Here is a 14102-nt window from a genome sequence, read left to right on the forward strand (position 1 = left end):
CCAAAGTCACGGCAAACGATGATCAGCAAAGAAGGCAAGGGGAACCAATGCCACAGCATCAGCAGCAAAGACCAGCGTCAGCAAAGCCCACGGAAGACCCACAAGGGGTGGCAAGGTGAACCAATACCACCCTGTGGTCCACTGTCTGTTGGGCTCAACTTATACCCTTTCCAAACATCATCTTTCCTCTTAAGTGTCCACTCCAGCAAAACATCACACACCTTTTGTCCAGGCAGCTTCCAGAAAAGCACCACATGGCACTACCGAGTCTCCAAAGAAAACCAGAAATTCCCACTTCATGAGGGTGCTTATTCTGCTTAGGTTGGGCACCTTTCCCCATGTCCCTTGGTTTTGGAAGACCCTGGAAGGATGTAGGAATTCTTAAGGAAAAAGCAGACAAGAGGACACCGAACTCAAAGACACTTTGGGAGGAAGGGACAGAGACTGCAACAGATTTGAACACAGTCAGCCAGACTGCACTCATCTGCATGTGATGGCCAGCTGTGGACAAGCTCCCATGGGCCTGGGGACACCTTCTAGCTCACATGAGCTTGGCCAACAGAGACTCCTCACTACACTGTCTGCACGAGGATGTCCCCGCCCCACCCCCCACTCGCTGCTGCCCTAGGGCTGGTACCCTACAGGGGACAGTGTGAGAGGAGGGAACAAGAAACTTTGCAGAATTAGTGTTTCAGGTGGGCAGGAATTCCAGAGGCTCCAACCCGAAGTACAGTGCCCTGCAGGGAACTCCCTAATTCCAGTGAGGAAAGTGAGGGCTGAAGTGTGGAAGGACAGACACTCTTCCCCATACTGGATAGACTAGAGTGGGTGGAACTTTAACCACTTCGTGGCTGGAGGGAAAGATTTTATAACTGTGTTCCTGAAGACACTTCCAATGTCTTGGCAAGTCTTCTAAACTTGAATGTTGGGTTGAGCTCTTGTTTTGTGCATGTGTGTGTGCGTGCACTTGTGTGTTTCTCTGTAGCTCTGGCTGCCCTAGAACTGGCTCTATAGACCAGGCTAACCTCCCCCTCCACTGTTTCTCTACTGAAGCAGAAATTGGGCAAGAAAAGCAAAGACAAAAGAACCAGGCTATCAATGAAGACCTACTATGCATCAGACTGAGTGCCCAGTGCTTTCCTGCTTTTAACTATAAGTCTCAAACATGCAGCCTGGCGTGTGTGCAGAATGAGGAGGAAGGGGTCTAGCTACCTGGTTATGTGACCATGGTTTCCAAAGGTGGTAGCTGCTTGGAACCTCTCCCTTCCCCCACAAATAACAGAGGCCAAGCATCAGGCCTTTGTTGTAGCCCATGAAGACCTCCTGAACTGGCTCTGCCCTGGCTCTCCCAACCAGGCAAGACACCTGGGGAATTGATTGGCATAATGGAGACTCTGCATTCTATGGCCGTGGACTACCATGTGTTCCAGAAGGTCAAATACTTGAGTGTGGCATCTGGGGAGCCCAAAGGACCTTACTGTCTCCACTCTGGGACACAAAATGTTCCCACTGGTGTTGGCTACCTGAGTCTACCCCTGGCCTGAATGCAAGGTTTCTTATTCCTACTTCCTACTGACCAACCTGTCATCGACCGGTGCCAGGACTTCATGTTCACGGGATGGCTGCAGTGACATTCCATCGCTGACACATCTCACCTCATGATTTTGAGAGGCTGGCCCTCTACTGCCATACAACTGTGTTAGTGTACCCACCTACAGATCCACCCAAGGACCACTCTTCTAGCTGCTGTAGACAAACAGGTACTGTGTAACAATCAGCTTTATTGTCCCCAGAAGAAAGGAGGGTCCAGGAAGGTAAGAAGTGCTTGACATTTTATGGTAGCCAGACACAGCAGGAGGCACCTAGAATTCCAGATTTGGGGAAGCTGAGATTAAGATGGTGGACTAAGCAAGACCCTGTCTCAAAAAAACTACAGGGGAAAAAGTGCCAGGAAGCCCTGTGGATGGAGGAAGCCTCATACTAAGATACAGTTGCAGGACCGACAAACCAAGTTAGCTCTGAGATTACAAATGGGGTTCCAGAAAAAAAAAAAAAGAGGGCCAGTTGGAGCCCAGAAAACAGTACTGGCAGAAGGTCCTGAGCAAGCCAGCTATGGGACAGTGTAGTAGATAGAGTCCAGTGAGCTCAGGTAGTCAGGGTTCAGCTGACACCATCAGCATCAACATTGTCCCTGCCAACAGGCACAGCAAGGTGGAGATGTAGCCTGGACTCACTGCACTGCTCCGACCAGCAGGGGGCGCAAGGCCGCAGTCGGTGTAGGGCTCCAGGCAGCCTGCGAAGGCCATGACGTGAGCGATGTAGTTCTGTTCCTGCACTCCGTGCACCAGGTGCGCCTGAGGGCCACGCGCAAATATGGCCACGTCCTCCCCACTGTGGGTCTCTGACGACAGGGGTACAGCCGCCTGCTGCTGGTACGTGGGGTTGCCTGTCAAGAACGGGTGTTCAGAGTAGATCCTCCACCTCAGTGAGCACGTTCAGCCCCATGTTGATAACCCCACACTGAACTTACTGCTCTCTTCCTCGGTGACATCAGCCCGGATGCCATTATTGAGCTTGTAGCCAGGACCATTGCCGTATAGAATCGAGGTAAAGGATTTGCCATCCCCAGCCTTGAAGGGAGCCAGCCCTGTAGGGAGAGAGGTTGACCTGTTTTTCAAACTGAGCTGCCTCTGAAGCACCTTTTGTCACCAGATCCCTGCGAGGCAACAATATCTGACACTGCCTGCCCCATGCCTACCAAAAATGGAGGCCTCTCTCTGTGTGTAACCACCAAAAGAGAAAACATGAGAGTGGTCGGCGGTGACAATGATCATCGTGTCCTTCTCACTGGTGAGCTTATCTGCCTTGTCAACAGCTGAGTCGAACATGACAGCCTCAGTCAGTGCACGATAGGCTATAGCTTCATGGTGACCATGGTCGATGCGGCCCCCTGCAGGAAACCAGAGATGGGGAGATGTTTGAGCCTGTGCTAGACCCGTCTCCTCCTCTTCCTCCTCCTGCCCTTCCTCCCCTCCTCCTCCTAGGCCTCCTCCTCCCTCTCATCCCTGCCAGGCAAGACCACTCACCTTCCACAAAGAGATAGAAGCCTTTGGGGTTCCTGCTGAGCATGTGCACGGCCACCTCTGTCATCTCGGCCAGGGAGGGATCCTGAGTAGGGTCTCGGTCGATGTTGTATTTCATGTCATTAGGTTCAAAGAGGCCTGAAGAATAAGAAAATCTATGGTGACTACTAGACCGCACACTAGGGACACACACATACACACACACACACACACACACACAAAAGACACACACACACAGGACAAGAAATGCAAGTTATTACCCATGAGGTGTGTCACAGATCTGTTCAGGGAGGCCTGGATGAGCTCTGTGCGGTTCCAAACATACTGGGCACCCTGCGGGGACACAGCCAGTCTACTAAGCACATACCTTGAAACGCACAGCCCTCACTAATTCTTGCTCTGCCCTTTGCCGTGGCCCCACCCCCACCCCACACCCGCCCCACACCTGGTGTTTTGCCAGCCACTCCTGAACTAGATTGCGTCCATCCAGCCTGGTTCCAGCTTGCTGAGGGTCAGTCGGATATTCCTGGTCTGGTGTTCCCTTAGGAAACATGAACTTGCGGCCACCACCGAGGATCACCTATAACCAGAGGGACCCGACTGATGCTCTGTTCCCTCCTGGCAACATCTGGTCCCAGCAGGTATGAGGGAAGGGACTCCTGGGCTGCCCATGCCCAACCCACCACTCAGATACCCAGGAGGACTCAGAGCTCAGACTGTAGGTCTGAGTGAATTTTCTCCAGCCCTCCTCCCTTGCTTAGAACTCACATCAATGTCGGTGTTGGAGATGAGCTGCATGGCGATGTCCTTGCAGCCCTCCTGTAGTGCAGCAGTGGACATGTGTGCATCGGAGTACCAGTTACGGTTCACAGTGTGTGCGTAGGTGCCGGCTGGAGAGGCATGCTGCACCGATGTGGTGGTCACCACTCCCACAGACTTCCCTGTAGAAAGTCACGTGAGCCACCCAGAACCCCCCGCCCCAGGTCTGTCCAGGTCTTTCCACCCTGTCCCAACCTACCTGCTTTCTTAGCACGGTGCATTACCGAGACGACCTCATTACCCCACGTTGTGTTGCACTGATTAAAGCGTGCAGCTGCACTCAAGCCAATGACCTTCATATTGGTTTTGACCCCGCAGAGAAAGGCCGTGCCTGTGCCTGCGCTGTCCGGGACCTGCTTGTCTGTGTTGTATGTCTGGGGAGAGACACTCAGCTCAACTCTACTGCTGAACATTAATCCTCGTCTCTTCCTGCAATTCTGGATTCTCCCCAACCACCTTCCTATTATCCCAGCTCTTGCCACCCCGTGGAGACTCACTTTGGACAGAGCCATGTGTGGGAAGCGGTCCATGGCTAGTGGCGTCTCAGGTCCCAGATGGCCTTGCTGCTGTCCCTTTAGTATCCGGGTAGCCGTTACTGTGGACACCCCCATCCCTGAAGGAACAGAATGTGGCCAGGACTAATCCCCTAAGGCCCACCAGGGGCCTCGGGTGCCTGGGGTGTGAGGCTCCCAGGGTTGCCAGGCCTCACTCACTCACCGTCCCCCATGAGGATGATGAGGTTGTTGGCTGACGTCTGAATGGGCTGCAGCTTCTTGGCAGCCTCCAGGGCCTCGGCTGCCTTTCGGTTCCAGAATGCTGGGTTCTCCTCCTCCACTGGTGAAGAAAAGAACAGAGGCAGGGTCAGACTGAAGATCCATGAGTGCAAAAACGAGAGACACCTGAAGGAGTCTCATTACCTGGGACGAGGCTCAGGGACATCTGTAGGCTGAGGCCCAGCAGCAGCAAGCAGGCTCCCCACATTGCCATGGTGGAGTACTGGTCTGTGAGGATGGCGGATGGGGACTCTGCAACACCACAACACTAGCTGAGGCCCTCACTAGCTCCTCTTAAATACGGGAAGACAGTTCCTGCCTCTCCCTGATCCTTAGGCACTACCTTGGCCCCACCCTATCCTGTGAACTGCAGCTTGTCTGGCTGTAAGAAGTTGGCAGGGTATGGAAGCCTAGGCCGACGACGTCCTGAATCTGCGGCTGTGGGTGGGTCCCAGACATCTCCCCACGTTAGGTGGGAGGCTGGAGACAGCTACTGTCTGAGGGAAGAGACAAAATCTTATGCTGCAGTGGTCTCCGGCCCTCCCATGAGCATCTGTCTCTCTTTTGTTCCAGTGAGTCTTGCCCCCAATTGCCTGTCCCCTGACTCAGGGCAGGTATGGTATCCAAGAGCATTGGCCAGGAGGAATGCTGAATTGGAAAGATGGGGCTGATGGGTCCTGGAGAACTTCATTTGTACCACAGCTACTTTTGAGTGTGCTTGAATGCAAATTGGTCTGAAGGCTGTGCAAGATGCTGAGCCAAGCCAGGAAAGGCCTGGGTCTTCCTCAGGAGCAGGTGGGCTTTACCCTTGTTTGATGTTGACTCATATTCTCGTGGGCAGGTAGAGGGATCCCAGCATGAGTGCTCTGCACAGACCCTGAGCACTGTAGGTGTTGCCTAGGATACGAAACTGTAAGCTTCCTGTAGTCTGGGGGTAGGCTAGGCTCACAGTCGCGAAGAGGTGCGGGCTCAGACTATGTGCCCATTGACGGCTAAGTGGATCAGAGAAATGTGATCCAGATAGGTGTGGTGGTTCAAGGTCATAAGCCAAGTCTTCTGAGTCATGGCAGGGAGATTTAAGGCTAGCCTGTGCTACAAAGAAAATATATTGACTCAACAGCAAGCACATAGCTGGGCAAGCTTTAATCATAGTACTTAAGGGGCAGAGGCAGGCAGATCTCTATGAGTTCAAGGCCAGCCTAGTCTACACAGTGAGCTCAGGACGTCCAAAGTTACACAGAAAAACCCTGTCTTAAACTCCACCCCTCCAAACAAACAAAAACAGTAACAATAAAAACAAAACGACAAAAAACCTAAGTCCATTAAGCCAGACTTTAAGCACATTCCTTTAATTCCATCAGTTAAGAGGCAGGGGCGGGTGTGTGTATGTGAGTTCAAGGCCAGCCTGGTCTATAAAGTGATTCCCAGGGCAGGTGGGGCAACAGAGAGACTTTATCTCAAATAAATAAATAAAAAAGGTAAGTGAGCTTGGGATATGCCACAAATGAATTACATATCTGATAAACCCATAAACCAGAAAGTGTGTGTGTGTGTGTGTGTGTAATCCCAGCACTTGATATGAATACATATCTTGCGTGATCACACACACCTTTAATCCCAGCACTCAAGAGACAGAGGCAAATGGATCTCTGTGAGTTTGAGGCCAGAGTGGCCTACAAATGGAATTCCAGCTCAGCCAAGGCTACCCAGAGAAACCCTGCCTCAAAAAACCAAGAGGGGAGGCAGGAGAAATAGTAGTTCAAGGTCTTTTTTTTTTTTTTTTTTTTTTTTTTTTTTTTTTGTAGAGAAGCGTAAGACCATGTCTCAAAAAACAAAACAGAAAATGAAAAAGAGGTATCCCATACTGGCAGCCAGCTTCTGAAATCCTAGCTGTGGGGAGGGGAAGGGAAGCAGAGAGGCATGTTTGGAGGACAGCCTGGGCTATGAAAAAGCTTGCTTCAAGAACCCAAACTGGGGCTGGGCAGGGTGGTGTACACCTTTAATCCCAGCACTCTAAAGTCGGCATCTCAATCCCACACTGGGGAGTTAGAGGCGGAAACAAGCCTGGTCTCCACAGTAAGATACTATTTCAAAACAGACAGACAGACAAACAAGCAAACATAAACCTCTCCTCACTTAAGCTCTACTCACCAAGGCCCTCCCACAGCCGCCTCCTTCTGTCCTCAGTCTCACCTGGCCACAAGGCTGCTCCCCAAATCCAGGGCATTTTCACTTGCTGCCCTGAGCACCTGCCTGCCCCACTAAGCCCCTACTATGCTTGCTGTGGCCTGGAGAAGCTGCCTCTACATTTATTATGGTCCTGCGGAGAGCCAGCATGATGCCCTGCGCCCGTGGGCCCCGGCACTCAAGGCTGAGGTGGAATGGTCACTGTGTTCATAAGCTTGAGACTAGCCTAGGCAACATAGTGAGTTCCAGGCTATCCTGGGCTATGTATCTCTCGAGACACTGCTTCATTAGTAATAATAATAAAGAGTACTGTTCTGGAAGACTGCTCCCCAGGGATGTAGATTACGGAAATGAGACATAAGGGAGAGCCAAATTGACCCTGGGCCATCTTAGGCCCTTGAAAGGCACTGCCTTGTTGTCGAGACAAGGTCTCACTATCTAGCCCTGGCTGGCCTAAAACTGGCTATGGAGACCAGGCTGGCCTTGAACTCACAGAGAATTCAGCTGCCTCTTCCACCCCATTATGCACAGGAGTATTGAGCAACTGTGGGGGAGGGCAGTGCTTCCTCCAAGAAGGCACCTCGGGGACTCTCACCTTTCTCTCAAGGGAGCTTCCCCAGGAACAGTGAGATCGTCCTGCCTCCAGGCGATGAAAGATTGTTTCCTTTTTTGCGTCTTTTCCTAGGTGTCACATTCGGCAGACTTAATGTGATCAAGTTCCAAGCCCACGGAACCAACAGGGCTTTGGTTGGCTGGTATGAAGGAACAAAGTACCTGGGCACTGGGGTGGGTTGTGTCTAGAAGTCACCTCAGACCCCACCCTCTTGTCACTTGTGGTAGGGCATCTCTTCTCTCAGGTCATGTCTGCGTATACATTTAAGGAACCAGGGGGAAAGGCTCAGCCATTCTCATGGTCCTCCTACCTTCCTGACTGAAGGGCCACCAAGGAAGTCTGTCACACATGACTAGTGCTGCTCCACTGAGCGGTTAGGGACAATATGTTCTGCCTGTGGGTGGACCAAAAGGAGTGCTCACCACAGAGCAGTGGGTCTCAGGCTTAGTTAGGAGTTACCTGAAGATTCTTTGTGTCATAGCAAGAGTGAAGCCCACAGAAGATGAAGGGGCCCCGGAGCATAGATACCTTAATTACTACTGTGAACACGTGGGCCAATGGCACTGACTGCCCTCAGCCAGCTGCGGAATGAGGCTCAGGACATGAACAGCGTGGCCATATTCTTTTTCACTGGCTGGGACCACATAAACACTTGCTGTTGTATGCTAGTGCCACTGTTGTTCGTGAGAACTCCCCAAGAGAATCTAAGAGGGGGCTGGTACTGGGAGGGAAGCTAGGAGGAGCTGGGCTCAGGTAGAGCACCAGAGGAGATAAATAATTTCTCTGGAGTAATCACAGGGTTTAGTCAAGCCTTGGAAGCCATAATACCTACCACGTAAGCAAGGAGGTCAGAGGGAGAGACCAGGGTTTCTATGGAGATGGTGTTATGGGGGCAGAGGATTCCATGTTCCCTTAAACCCAAGGACAGAAGAGCCTCTGTCTAGGACCCTGGTGTTACACAGGGTGTCCTAGGAGCATCTGCTTAGCCCATTATGGGCAGAAGTTGGGAAGCAGAAGCCCCAGGGAGGTGAGCAGTAGGATCTGGGGGCTGCCAGGGCTGAGACAGGACAGGACATAGAGATTGGGTCAACCTGCTCTCTGTGTCCCAGATCTCTATGTCAAAGTCTAACCATCCCTCAGCAAGGCGTCATCTCCATGTACAACACAGAAACTCTGAGGCCACTGCAGATCGGTTCTCATATGAAGGACACCCATTCCTGATGGACAGGCAACCGGAGGAAGGTCCTGGAACTCTGGGTCACCTTCTCAGGTATGTTCAAAGTTCTCCAGATGCTCTCCATCCTTCCTTTCCTGCCCTCAGCCCTCAGTGGAAGTGGCTGCGGGACCAGATCTTCCAAGAGCATTTCTCTGAGGATGAGGAGGTGTTGCTAGCTATGAAGTATCCCGCCCATCCTCCACACCCCTGGGTGAGGCTGAGGATCTCCAATACCTGCACTCCCAGCTCCTTGCCTCAGGGCCCCTCCACAACATCCTAGAGCTGTCTACATAGTGACCTGTGAATTCCCAGTCCCTGCTAAAGCCATGTCTCAGGAGACAGGTGGGAGCACTGCAGTTGGGAAACCAGATGCCCCTGGCCACACTGGTCACATGCTCACTGCTGCCTCGTGAGAAGCTGGGAAGCTTGGGGGTCCTCCTGAGTTGCCCCTGCTTTCTGGGATGGGGAGTCTGGGTGTTTTCCAAGGCAGGTGTGACCACAGCTATATGCCCTGACCACCTTGGGGAGAGCTGACTGGTCTCTGCCCATCTTGAGAAGGAGAACAATGAAGAATCCTAGGAACTGGAAGCAAGTCTGCCTGGGCCAGGCCAACTGCCACTGTCACAGATTGGCCTCCACCTATGTTGTTCTCTGTGGTTTCCAAGTCCAGGCTCAGCTTCGGTCTTTGTCTTCCCTGCAGCCTCAGGTCTCTTTGCTGCACCCTCCTTGCCCTCCCTCTCCAGTCAGCTCAGTGGTAGGGCCTTAGACCAGGGCTGGGCTGTGTAGCCGAGCTGTTTGGCCCTCTGGAGACCTGCAGCTTTTGATCAGAAGGCAGAGCCTGGAGGTTGTGTGTGACTCACTCTGCTTTGTCTATTTTCATTCAGCCGTCCACTCCTCAGGTGGCCTCTCTCTAACTTCCTAATCTCCACTACCCACCTCTCCACCTGTCCTCCGTACCCCAGAAGTCCAGGGATTTTCTTACTAAAAAGTACTGGAGGCATTACCTTATATAAGCATTTAATTTTGTTGTCATTGTGTCTCTTCAAGGACTGGGGACAAGAGTCGGTAATATTCTTTGTCCGGTTTCTATATGCAGCCTGAGATGGACCAGGGGTGGGGGCCCAAGGCTGCTCTGCGCTGCTTGCTTGAGAACCCACAGTCTCCTGGACTTTTGAGATTTCCTTTCATAGGAACAAGCTAAGGCCTGAAAATGTGAGTTACTTGGTCCCTGTGAAGGGTGATGGATTGAAGGGGAGTCTGGGACAGCCACAAACTATAGCTTTCTGGATACCGTTCGGTACCTCCCACTGCAGTTGAGAAGCGGAAGCCCAGAGTTATAAAGCAAATCTCAGAGTATATTCCCAGAGGTGGCCCTTAGAACTGTGGGCCGGGATAATGTTTCAGCATCTGGATAAGAGAACAACCAAGTTGGGGTGCAAAGGCCAGCGTTGAGACCCTTGGGTAGAGAATGATGAACTCAGGACTGACAGGGCACAGGAATCTATGGGGGGTCGTGGGGAGCAACCAGCAGAGGGAGGAGCCCAGTGGGGGACCTGACCATCAGGACACCACCAAGGCTGTCCCGACTAGCAGCAGCATGCTGACCAGCAGCTGCAGGGACAGAAGGACATTGTTCATAGTGATGGCACTGTTCTGGACCGGGGTGGTTGGTCTGTTCTCGTCTGCAGGGGGCGCCAGACCGCAGTCGGTGTAGGGCTCCAGGCAGCCTGCGAAGGCCATGACGTGCGCGATGTAGTTCTGTTCCTGCACTCCGTGCACCAGGTGCGCCTGTGGGCCACGCGCGAATATGGCCACGTCCTCCCCACCGTGGGTCTCTGACGACAGGGGTACTGCTGCCTGCTGCTTGTAGTTGACATCACCTAGGGGGACAGGGTGTTTAGGGGAGCAGTGTCCATCTGCCCTGGTCTCCTCTGCGAACACCCCAAGCTAAGCAGTGTTGTGGTACTTACCACTCTCGGCATCAGTGACATTGGGCCGGTTGCCTGAATTAAGCACATAACCTGGGCCGTTGCCATAGAGAATGGAGGTGTAGGATTTGCCATCCTGGGCATTGAGTGGGGCCAGACCTATATGGGAAGAAGAGAGACGTCTTGTCCTCATACTGAATACAGCTTTTGGAGTGGGGGTGAACTCATTTTGCTTGCTCAATGGTTACATTCTCTACAAGGCCATTTTGTGCCGTTTTGACAGGTGAGGACACTGAGGCACTGTGATATCTGTCCCCATAGATCTGAAGCAACATCACCGGACACTGCCCCTTGGCTTACCAAAGATGGAGGTCCCCCTAAGTGTATAGCCACCAAAAGCAAAGACATGGGAGTGGTCCGCAGTGATGAGCGTTAGCGTGTCCTTCTCATTGGTAAGCTGGCTGGCCTTTTCGATGGCGGAGTCGAACATGACAGCCTCAGTCAGTGCCAGGTAAGCCGTGCCCGCATGGTGGCCTTGGTCAATACGACCTCCTGCAGGAAGCAAGTGATGGGGGAAATGCTTGCGTTTGCTCAGGGCCCCTTCCCCTTCTCTTTTCTGCCCGGTACAACCACTCACCTTCTACAAAGAGGTAGAAGCCTTGTGGATTCCTGCTCAGCAGGCGCACGGCCACCTCTGTCATCTCTGCCAGGGAGGGGTCTACTGAGGCGTTTCGGTTGACATCATATTTCATTTCTGCCGGCTCAAAGAGGCCTGAGGGGCACAGGAATTCACAGTGACAACCAAGTTCAGGGTGGGGGTGCTGCTGGCACACATACAGGCTCCAGCGGAGGCCCTCTGAGAGGTGCTAGGGCAGAACCAGGGTATTACCCATGAGGCGAGTCACTGCTGGGTCCTGAGAGGCCTGCATGAGCTGCTCTCGATTCCAAACATACCGGGTCCCCTGCAGGGACACAGCCAGTCTTAGCACATAGCCAGCCCTGACAGGCACAGTCCTGCCCTACGCCCTGCCTTGGCCCCTTCCTCGGAACCCACATTACCTGGTATTTTGCCAGCCACTCCTCCACCAAGTTCCGACTATCCAGCCTGACTCCAGACTGGTCAGAGTCACCTGGGTATTCAGGGTCTGGTGTCCCCTTGGGAAACATGAACTTTCGGCCTCCACCAAGGATCACCTTTGGTCAGAGCATATCACAAGTGGACTTAGGGTTTTATGAGCTCCCTAACCCCTCCTGAAAGACAGCTCCTGTGTCCCCACCATGTCTCTGGGATAGGATTCTCCTGGCTGTTCCACACCCACCCCTTACATATGTATACTGCAAGGGACTTGGAGTTCAGGCGGTTTACGCCCGGAACTATGGCCACTCCAAGGTGCACCCCTCGTCCAACCCTCTGGCTGGTTCTTGGAGCTCACATCAATGTCCATGTTGGAAATGAGCTGTGTGGCGATGTCCTTGCAGCCCTCCTGCAGGGCGGAGGAAGGCATGTCTGCATCCGAGTACCAGTCTCGGTTAACCGTGTGCGCGTAGGTGCCGGCTGGAGAGGCATGCTGCACTCTGGTCGTGGTCACCACGCCCACAGACTTCCCTGCAGATCATAGAAGATCACCCAGTGATCCAGCCCTGCCGTAACCCTGAGGCCCAACGCCAACTCACCTGCTTTCTTTGCACGGTGCATCACTGAGAAGACCTCGTTGCCAAATGTGCTGTTGCACTGGTTGAATCGAGCAGCCGCGCTCACACCGATGGTCTTGTAGTTGGCTTTGACCCCACAGAGATAGGCGGTGGCTGTGCCTGCACTGTCTGGGACCTGTCTGTCCACGTTGTATGTCTGGGGACAGAGACACTCAGCTGAGTACTACTGGTTGACATTAGTCCCTGCTTCCTGGGTCTACACTGTCCTGGTTGCTAACCTGGGCTCCAGTTCTTCTGGGTTCTTCCCCCTCCAGCCATTTCCCATCCTAGCTGTGTGTTCCAGTACTCACCTTGGACAGAGCCGTGAATGGGAAGTGGTCCATGGCCAGGGGTGTCTCAGGTCCTAGATGACCACCCAGTTGTCCCTTTAGTATCCTGGTGGCTGTCACTGTGGGCACCCCCATCCCTAAAGGAACAGAACCTGGTCAGGCCTGAGCTCCCAGACTTTCCTGAACCTGTCAGTGGCCTTGGGTACTTGGGGTACAAGGGCTTTAGGGTGGCCATGTCTCACCATCTCCCAGGAAGAGGATGAGGTTCTTGGCCGATGTCTGAATGGGCTGCAGCTTTTTGGCAACATCCAGGGCCTCCTTCGCCTTTTGATTCCAGAAGACTGGGTTCTCCTCCTCCACTGGACAAGAAGAGGTATACCCAGGTTAGTCCAGGTGGGGTAGTGGGTTAGTCCATCTGTGGGAGTCAGAAAGGAGCCTTCTTACCTGGGATGACACCAAAGGACAGATGTATCCTGAGACCCAAAAGCAGCAGCAGCACCCAGTCTCCCTGCATGGTTGGGGCTATTGATGGACGCCCAGCTGGGGAACCAAGGTATCGGCTCCTGCTTAGCCTGCCGGGGCTCAAATCAGAGATGGACTTTGTCCCTGGCTGTAAAGGGTCCTTGTCCCTCCTCTAGATGTAATCACCCTGGCCCCACCCCTGCCCTGTGAACTAAAGTCTGGCTCTCAGGGTGTGGCTAGGTCAGGGGTCCTATGTCTACAGGTTGGATGGGAGGCCAGGGGCAACGGATCCTGAAAGAGAACCTTGTCCTGTATGTTGCTGGGACCATCCTCCATTCACGACTGTCTTGTCAGGGATTCCTCACACCTTCTGAGAGCCAGCTGGAGCTAGGTTCAAAGAAAGTGGGGTTCCAAGTACCCAGCCTAAGCCAGGACCTGGCTTTAGTCCCCCAGACCCAGGATACCCAGGGAAGCACAGAGAGTACTCTGAGTTCCCTACCCTACAACTGTCTTCTCACTAGCCTTGCCCGAGGCTGACACACTCAGGATGTGGTCCTGAAGTGACTGCTATAGGGACAATAGTATTGCTGGGACTACCGAGAGGGGAACCTTGAAGACATGGGTCTTCAGTTCTCGGTGGTGTACTCGGCCTGCCCTGTAGACCTCAGGCTGGGTGTCTTTTATATGCATTCAGCCTGTGACTGGAGTGGGGCGGCTGTCTTGGGCCAGATGTGACACTGGCTGGAGTTTTCAGAGCTTGTGTTATATGATTGACTCCTGTTCCCTCAGGCAGGGAGATGGGGCCCAAGCGTAGGTAGGTGAGTGTACTATCTACAGGCACTGGGCACACCCAAGCATCTCTGATAAGAAAGCAGATTCAAATGTGATTCTACAATCCCACCTCTGAGTGATACCCAGCAGAATTGAAGCCGGGGCTCCATGTGTAGCAGCATATGCCTATAATCCCAGCTCTGGTCAGGGGAAGGCGAGGGGATCTGGAAGAAGGGAGGAAAGAAACAATGAAACAAACGTTGTTTGA

At 53.1% G+C, this 14102-nt stretch overlaps 2 protein-coding genes across 3 annotated transcripts; both read right to left on the reverse strand.

Annotated features, from left to right (window-relative positions):
• Positions 1 to 1761: 1761 nt before the first annotated feature.
• Alpp (alkaline phosphatase, placental) lies at positions 1762 to 7728 on the reverse strand. Of its 2 annotated transcripts, XM_087568173.1 has the most exons (12): positions 7458 to 7728; positions 4820 to 4927; positions 4620 to 4736; positions 4400 to 4515; positions 4102 to 4276; positions 3852 to 4024; positions 3529 to 3663; positions 3344 to 3416; positions 3087 to 3221; positions 2759 to 2950; positions 2531 to 2647; positions 1762 to 2446 (listed from the first exon to the last, which is right to left on the reverse strand). In XM_087568173.1, the coding sequence occupies exons 2-12, from the start codon at positions 4887 to 4889 to the stop codon at positions 2154 to 2156; spliced, it is 1596 nt and encodes a 531-aa protein (XP_087424299.1). In that variant the 5' UTR covers positions 4890 to 4927; positions 7458 to 7728; the 3' UTR covers positions 1762 to 2153. The 2 variants fall into 2 exon arrangements, with proteins under 2 accessions (XP_087424299.1, XP_087424300.1); XM_087568174.1 differs by lacking the exon at positions 7458 to 7728 and having other exon boundaries at positions 4820 to 4946.
• A 1965-nt stretch (positions 7729 to 9693) lies between these two features.
• Positions 9694 to 13159, reverse strand: Alpi (alkaline phosphatase, intestinal). Its single transcript, NM_022665.4, is given in 11 exon segments — positions 9694 to 10571; positions 10662 to 10778; positions 10980 to 11171; positions 11257 to 11391; positions 11509 to 11581; positions 11679 to 11813; positions 12053 to 12225; positions 12294 to 12468; positions 12623 to 12738; positions 12844 to 12960; positions 13046 to 13159. Coding segments are annotated over 11 exon segments (1623 nt in total). The 5' UTR covers positions 13116 to 13159; the 3' UTR covers positions 9694 to 10251.
• Positions 13160 to 14102: the final 943 nt, after the last annotated feature.

The sequence above is a fragment of the Rattus norvegicus genome, chromosome 9 (genome assembly GCF_021556685.1).
Source record: "Rattus norvegicus strain SHRSP/BbbUtx chromosome 9, alternate assembly SHRSP_T2T, whole genome shotgun sequence".
NCBI classification, from domain to species: Eukaryota; Metazoa; Chordata; class Mammalia; order Rodentia; family Muridae; genus Rattus; species Rattus norvegicus.